The 8,314-nt window shown below is 36.1% G+C and overlaps 1 protein-coding gene across 1 annotated transcript; it reads left to right on the forward strand.

Moving 5' to 3' along the window:
• The first annotated feature begins 603 nt into the window (after window positions 1-603).
• Window positions 604-7,205, forward strand: LOC110110720 (lysine histidine transporter-like 8). Its single transcript, XM_020842323.2, has 5 exons — window positions 604-982; window positions 3,788-3,921; window positions 4,604-5,031; window positions 6,359-6,490; window positions 6,576-7,205. Exons 1-5 carry the CDS (start codon window positions 660-662, stop codon window positions 7,059-7,061), a joined length of 1,503 nt encoding a protein of 500 aa, XP_020697982.2. The 5' UTR covers window positions 604-659; the 3' UTR covers window positions 7,062-7,205.
• Window positions 7,206-8,314: the final 1,109 nt, after the last annotated feature.

Below are 8,314 nucleotides of genomic sequence, written 5' to 3' on the forward strand. Positions count from 1 at the left end.
TCGAGGGAGGACTTCATTTGCAATCAATGAAAAATACTTGTCCAATCATTTCAACCGAACAAAGCCTCTTGATTTTTCCCTTTTTCAGAATTTTAACATAAAATTTTGAATTCCTTTTATGATTATTATACCCATCTCTCTTATTTGTGCAATGTTGAGATTTTTCGATCACACAACAATGTTTATATGGAATTTTCATTCAACATTAAATGAAAAACTCTCTATTGTTATAAATATTCAATCAATTTAAAACTATCTTTATAAAAATTAAAAAAAAAATATTTAAAGAAAATAATTAGTTACCTGAACAAATATTTATGCATCAGCATATTCTAATCGAATATTTAGGCAGTTAAATCCCCCTTATGATTTTTGTCAATTACCACAACAAGTCGACAACCCAGCCAATTATTTCCCGGCTGCCGAAGGCACGCAATAGCTAATATTTCTTATATTTTGATATTTTCCCCTCCTGTTAATCAATCTTCACGGCGGCTCAGTCCAGCATCATGTCTCACCAACCCTCCTGCCACGTGGTCCAGATCGATCCGTCCATCCTCCCACCTACAATCAACCTCTTATCTATATATACTCTTCAATATCCCAAAAACTGCTAAAATCACAATCACCCTTTATACAATTACTAAATACCAAAATCCATGGCTGGAGAGGTGTCGGAAGTCCGGTCTGCGCCGCTCTCACCGGTGATATCGGCGCCCCCGTCCCTGATACAGTCACCGATGGTGGGGCGGTCGCCGGCGAGAGTGACACCGAGAGCGAGCCCGATCCGGAAAGCAGTGGCGAGCATGAAAGGGTATTTGGAGGAAGTTGGGCACATCACGAAGCTGGACCCGCAGGACGCTTGGCTTCCGATCACCGAGTCCAGGAACGGCAACGCCTACTACGCCGCTTTTCACAATCTCTGCTCCGGAATCGGATTTCAAGCTCTGGTTCTTCCTGTGGCCTTCATCTTCCTCGGCTGGTAATTCTTTTATCTACCCATTAACTCTCTAATTCATGCTAATTATAACTTAATTACACTGTGATAGGTATTAATAATGTAAATTACTTAATTAATCTTATAGTTCTAAACAAAATTATATTAATTATCGTTGTCACATCGGTTGTTTGCATATATTAAATTTATAAAATTAGTATTAAAATCCTTGACTATCGCATGTAATTATGCATCCGCTCCGACGACCGAAGCCTCACCTACTCGATAGAGATCGAGAGAGATCGAGAGGGGGTTTAATTAGAGGTGTTAATGAGCACAATCTGAGCTCAATTTTGACTAATTAGTCAAATTTAAGCTTGTAATTAAGCCTAATCTTATATATTAGAACCGGCTAATGTGCCAGCTCATTTATTATTAAAAAATTTAAAAGATTGTTACAAGAAAATGATAGAAAATTTAAGAAACTAGAGGAAAAAATAATTAAAAAATTAGTTTAGATAAAAAAGATTTATTAATTCTATTTAATTTTTTTTTATAATTTTGTACTTTAACCTTTCAATTATATTATATTCTAAATACTGTTTAAGTGAGTTAGGTAAGGAGATGATGAGTAGAGTTGGAATTAATTCAAATTTAATTTTGCATATTATCTTATCCAAAAATAAAAAGTTAATGCATCCCTAAATAAGATGCTAATAAGTCAACTTCATTAAAGCTTCGTTTAGAGCATCTATCTATTATTTTTTAAAATAATTTTTTAGTACTACAAAAATTTAAAAAAAAATCATATAATAGAAAGCTATTTTATAAAATAATAAAAAGTTATCCCACATGAAGCTTAAATTGCAAAAAAAAAAAAAAAAAAATTCTGTGCGGACGCCGGGCACAGCTCTAAGTCGAATCAGATGCAGTCACGTCAGCGGTACCAAGCCGCGATATCGAGCGGTACTGAGCCGCGGTAACGAGGGAAGGGGTGACGTGACGCATTTTGGTTGATTTCCAGACAATGTTCAGCATCCGCACATAATATTTTTTCCCTAAATTGCACCCTTATAAAGTTTAATTTTAAAATAAGATATTTTATTTCAAAACATAAAATTTATTATTTTGAAAAAAAGATATTTTTACTCAAAACTAATACTTAACTATTATGAGTGAAATACCTTAATCATTTTTTTTTATTCTTGAAATTGATTAATTAAAGAATATGGTGTGAATTATAATTTATATGCTCTTTTAAAATAAATTTTAAATGAAAATTATGATTGCTAAATCAATTTAAATATGAGTTTAATTAAAGATTAACATATTATTAAAGGGCTCTTTTTATTTATCAATAATCTCACATTCATATTTGAAAAAAAAATTGTTTGAGGACATGAATTTGATCATGATAAAATTTAAATTATTTTAATGAATTATAATGCAAAATTAATTCCTTTATTCCTAAAATACAACATTCTCAAAATAAATTCATTTTTTTTAAAAAAAAAATCAAGATATAATTTATATATATTCATATTGATTTCACTATTTCAAGAAATTATTACGTGCTATCTCTAGATCATTTAGATACGAATTAGGATGTGCCAATGGCATACTAATCCGCCTCTAGATGATGTCAGATAATCATAATAATTTCATCACTATTCTTGATAACAACTTTCAGCATATAAATATATTTAGGTGGATTTTAATGTCGCCTTGTTTTTTGTTCGTTCGTCAAAGTTGAAAGAGACTTGAAGCAACTATTTTCCTAAAAGAGGTTAAAGCTGAGAGGACCACAAGAATTTATAGCTACCATTGATATTTTTAGTTTTCTTGAAAGAAATTGTATACAAGCTATGATGCTTGTCGCACATGTCAGATATATTCCATCGTCAGAATATCTAATTTAATAATAATAAATAAATAAATAATATTCTATCGTGTGTTAAATAAGTAATGATGACTAATATAAAAATCCATCAAATAGTCCAAAACTAATTAAAAGCCTTTTTTTTTAAGATAATCGAAATATATTTTTAATTATTTTGCAAAAAATAAATTTTGTAAGCATACTAATACTTGATTGATTTATAAGCTAATAATTACACTCAGTGAATAACTCCATGCTTGTTCATAATTTTTTTTATATAATTAAATAAACTTGAATAAACTTTTTTAAGCTCGTCATATGTACTTGGGCCTCTTGTGTATTAGAGAATTCTAAGGGAAGGGATGTTTATCATCTTAGAATATTCAGGCGGGGCTCATCTTTGTTGTTTGAAGTCAAGCATCAATTATGGTTGATAACAGGAGAGATTATAACATGCGGAGTCTGGATATAAAGAACCGTTCGATTTTGTGACTGTCAATGGTGTAAGCAAAGTAAAAGCGGAGTGATGAATAGTAACTAAGATTTTACTGTTCATAGTGACAAAAATCAAATGGCCCTCTGTGTCCGGACTCCGTACGTAATAATCTCTCTGATAGCAAGTGTTGCAACAGGCATTGATGGCAGACTTGGATAACAAGTGTCCATACTGTTGAAGGTGGGATGACAGTGGGCAATGATCGGCATCAAATGCCTACAAACAAAGCTTTAATTTGGAATTCTATGAATCACAAAATTCTCTCCTATGCTGACAAACCTATATTATTTACAATTAACTTTTATAATTCATGAACTAAATTGAAAGAAATATGATATTCTGTCATAGAAATTCATCCTTCTTTTATTTCTGATAAAACTTTCTGCTCCTCTCATTTGAAGTTGTAATTTCACCAGTTATTATTATGATGCAGTCTTACATGCCAACTTAATTCACTAAGAATACTAAAATGCAGGACATGGGGGATCATATGTTTATCCTCTGCATTCATCTGGCAACTCTACACTCTCTGGCTACTAATTCAACTTCACGAATCAGTTCCCGGAATTCGTTACTGCAGATACCTTCAGCTAGCAAATGATGCATTTGGTAATCAAGCTTCCATCAACCTCTCACTCAGGCTCCGTTTGGGACTCTTTTTTAACCGCTTCTTAAAGCTGCTTTCTAATCCAATTTTTTTACTAAAAAACTGTTTTAAGAAACAGTAAGAAAGCCGTCCTAAACGAAGCCTCAATCTCCATGACTAAACATGGGCGGACCAACCTTAAGACCAGGGGGGCAATTGCCCTACCTTGAAAAAAAAAATTATTATATGATTCTTTTGATAATTTATTCCCTTCCATGTAATGTTTAATCTTTATTACAAGAGTTCTTAGATAATTGACCCCCCTAAAAGTTTTAAAATACTATGATTTTTAGGCAATTGTCCCAACATAATTAAACATATTGTGTAGAGATGTTATTGTTACGGAATGAAGAACCAAATACAAAGAGAAATAATAAAGATAATCCAAAAATATCCTTATAACCAAAATTTGTTATCAGCCCCCACATTTGATCTTGTGACATATCTATGAAACATACAATGATGAACAAATATGGGTCAAGAGGCAGCGTCTTCGGAACAAACTTTGATTGTAAGGATATTTATGAAAAAAAAAAAAAACTCTACACTTTTACTTACAAGTTTGCCCTCCTGAAAATTAAGATTGGATTCGCCCCTCTGACTAAACATGCTTGATCAGCAGTTAACATACTGAAACAATTGCAGGAAAAAGGCTAGGAACGCTGTTAGCTTATCTTCCCATAATGTACCTCTCGGCCGGCATTTCCTCTGCCATAATCGGCGTTGGCGGTGGGAGTATGAAGCTTTTCTTCAACATCGTTAGCGGCTCGACGGACCAGTCGAATCCCCTAAGTACTGTGGAATGGTACCTGGTCTTCACCTGCTTGGCTGTGATACTGTCGCAGCTTCCCAACCTTAACTCCATTGCTGGTGTATCGCTTGTTGGAGCCGTTACTGCTGTTTCTTACTGTACCATTATTTGGGTTGTGTCGGTTGGTCGGGGAAGGCTGGCCGGGATTTCTTATGCTCATGTGCGTGAGGGCTCCATCATGGATAGAACGCTTGATGTTATCAATGCTCTCGGCCTCATCGCCTTTGCCTTCAGAGGTCATAATCTCGTGTTAGAAATACAGGTAAGATTTCTCTTCTTTGAATAATAAAAAAGGTATTTCTAATACAGATTTTCTATCGTAATAATCGTATTTCCTTTGCTGTGACGTGTGAGATTAAACCAAAGACCGCTCATTCTAAGTTCTAACTAAGTAGATGTAACCCAACATCCGAAATTCAACCCTGCCCGCCACGTGACATCCCCCTAGTCAATTTGTTTGACAAAAATACAGTATTTAAGTCAATTAAAATACGTTAGATAATTAAAGCTTTTTTGTTTTGGGTGGTTGAAATATTTTGTTAACGCTGCTCACCAATCAAAGAAGTATTGGGTTTGAGTCTTACGTATGTGATGTGTGTGAATTGGTCAATTAAGACAACTCATAAATACTTGAACTCAAAACCTCTTGATTAATAATCAAAGCTCCCAACCAACATATCAAAATGAGCTGTCTAATTGACTAAATAATTAAAAAAAATGTGTAGAGCTGAACTGCTTGAGGAGAGGGCAATCAGTGTTTAGTAATTCAACTAAAAGTTTAAAATTTCATTTTTGCAACCTCTATCATAGTCATGTTTAGAGCAACTTAAGTTGGATATCATGAGTTCAGACACATAAAATTTAAATCAGTACACTCAAAAGAGCTGTGAAGTTAAATATTCATTAGCTCATCGTGATCTGTTGGTTAAAAACTTTAACTACCAACAAAGAAGCGAAAAAAATCGCGCAAAAGCTTGTAGACGAAGGCATTTGGTCTAGGCGATGGTGGCAATGAGCCCGCCAATGTATGGGGCGAGATGTAATGAGTGTTCGGGGATACATGGTAGTTTTTAAAAAGAGTAATAGATAGTGTAAATAACAAAAATTAAATGTAAATATAGACGTAAATAATAGTATTTTAAGTGTCGCACCTCATCTTGATCTGTTGGTTGGAAGTTTTCCCTATCAATCAAGAGGTTTTAGGTTTGAATCTTATGTATGTAATGTGCGTATAAGAGTGATGAGGCGGCTGGGCAAAGCCTAGGTCCCTGGTTCAAATCCCTTGGCAAGCAGTGAAAGCCTTAAGTGTTGGCCCATGTAAGTTAGTGTGGGTTGCATGCTAGGTCGACCGGGGTAGGGTTTTCACTGGCCTAAGGACAGTGCTTTCTTGTCACAAAAAAAAAAGTGTGTATAAGCTTATCTTAATTGGCCTAAATGTATATATATATTAAGGGCAATATATGTAAATCCCCCCTGAAATATATTTATTTATATATAATCTGTTTGCAATCAAATTGATTAGTGCAAGCTCAGAACCAGAACCTGAATCATAGATTGTTCCCTGAAGTTTTAGTCTGCCTTGACCGCAGGCGACCATGCCATCCACTCTGAAGCACCCTTCACGCATTCCTATGTGGCGGGGAGTGAAGGCTGCCTATCTCCTCGTCGCATGCTGCATGTATCCCATGGCAATCGGCGGCTTCTGGTCATATGGCAACCAGGCAAGTAAAAGTAAACAAAAAATCCCTTCAATTCCAATAATACTAAGATCAATTTCTTACATGAACTCTGATGACTCACGTACAGATACCATCAAGCGGGATCCTACAAGCCCTCTACCAATTCCACAGCCGCGACACTTCTAAGGTGGTGCTCGGCCTGACCGCCCTACTCGTCGTCATCAACTGCCTCAGCTCCTTCCAGATCTACGCAATGCCGGTGTTCGACAACATGGAGGCAGGATACACGAGCAAGAAGAACAAGCGCTGTCCGCGATGGCTACGATCCGGCTTCCGAACGATGTTCGGAGCTATAGGGTTTCTGATTTCCGTGGCGTTTCCATTCCTGTCGGATCTGGCTGGGCTCATGGGAGGGATCTCGTTGCCGATCACTTTGGCTTACCCGTGTTTCATGTGGATTATTGTCAGGAAACCGAACAGGTATAGTGCGAATTGGTATATTAATTGGGCATTAGGAGTTTTGGGAATGGGGCTAAGTGTTGTGCTGGTTGTTGGAGGATTGTGGAGGCTGATTGATTCGGGAATCAAGTTTCGCTTCTTCAAGCCTCAGTGATTGTGTGTCGGAAAGATTGTACTGTTTAGAGATGAACAATTTTTTATTTTTTTTTTATATATGGGTGCTGATAAGTTCAAAACTTATAAATTGATTGTATGCATGTAAAGATATATGAAGATGTAGTTTAGTGGTTCATCGTCATACTGTTGAAAGTGGATTTTGGATTTAACATGTTTTTTAATTAAAATCCCACGAAAGAAGCCTGTGTTAAAATAGATAAAAATTACACGTCCTTAAAGACTCCAAAGCTCGCTAAAATACAACAATTGAAATAAAACCTAAGAGCCTCGGAATCCATCTAAATACAAAACCAAGAGAAAGCATAAAGAAGATCAGCCTAATCACAAATAAATAGTAAAGGAGTTAGAGCAAAACACCAAAAGCCCAGCAATCAACTGTCTACATCCAGAGCAAAAGTGCCATCCAAATTTGAAATCCATAGGTCCACCAACTAGCACCACAACACCAACCTGCACAAACAAAAGAAAAGAGACTACACCAAAAGGAAAGATGAGACCTCCAACAATCAAATAATGACCCACACAACGCCAACATGCCACAGCTCCAAAGCAGCAGCCACCAAGCCAACCACAAAAAATAGCTATTTTTTTTTATTTCTTTTTTCTTCGTTTACCCACCCGAATGATAGTATCACGCATAACACGGCTTACATTCAAATCAAATAAGCCCTCATGTTCAAACACTTCCTTTTCATCAACCTCAAAAGGAGAAGATGAAGAGCCTTCAAGCCAATCAATTTGCACCTCAATAGTTTCCCTCGATCTGACGCCCACATGGGCATTCAAAGCATTAGCATAAAGTAAAATTGGAACATCAACAAGTTGTTCATTCACTCCCAATTCCACAAAGGAGACTAACACAAGCAGATCAGCAGACGTCACATGAGAAGCAACAGAGAAATCCAACTCACTAGAATCAATGTTCACCACCCCCATATTAACATCACAAAGTTCATTATCACCCACATTCAACAACTCATTAGCAGCAACATGACCAACAATGTCAGAACGACCAATCTCAATCCCACCCCAAGGGGTCACCACCAAGACATGATCACCCACATCACCATCATCACAACACACAACCCCACAATGCTCTGTTGAAGGAGCACCAACAACAGGAATCATCGAATCAAACTCAACCGCCCTCCCCAAGGAAACAACTGACTCAAGCAGAGGCAAAACAATACTAGGGCAATTATTTACCACACTAATAGGATCATCTATACT

Source organism: Dendrobium catenatum, unplaced genomic scaffold (genome assembly GCF_001605985.2).
Source record: "Dendrobium catenatum unplaced genomic scaffold, ASM160598v2 fragScaff_scaffold_1220, whole genome shotgun sequence".
In the NCBI taxonomy this organism is placed as follows: domain Eukaryota; kingdom Viridiplantae; phylum Streptophyta; class Magnoliopsida; order Asparagales; family Orchidaceae; genus Dendrobium; species Dendrobium catenatum.

What these genes read in the sequence shown, in the direction of transcription:
- LOC110110720 (XM_020842323.2), top strand. Translation starts at nt 660, where the DNA reads ATGGCTGGAGAGGTGTCGGAAGTCCGGTCTGCGCCGCTCTCACCGGTG. An exon ending in GCTAGCAAATGATGCATTTG is followed by an intron (nt 3,922 to 4,603) that starts GTAATCAAGCTT and finishes AAACAATTGCAG; the next exon opens with GAAAAAGGCTAGGAACGCTG. An exon ending in TCTGGTCATATGGCAACCAG is followed by an intron (nt 6,491 to 6,575) that starts GCAAGTAAAAGT and finishes ACTCACGTACAG; the next exon opens with ATACCATCAAGCGGGATCCT.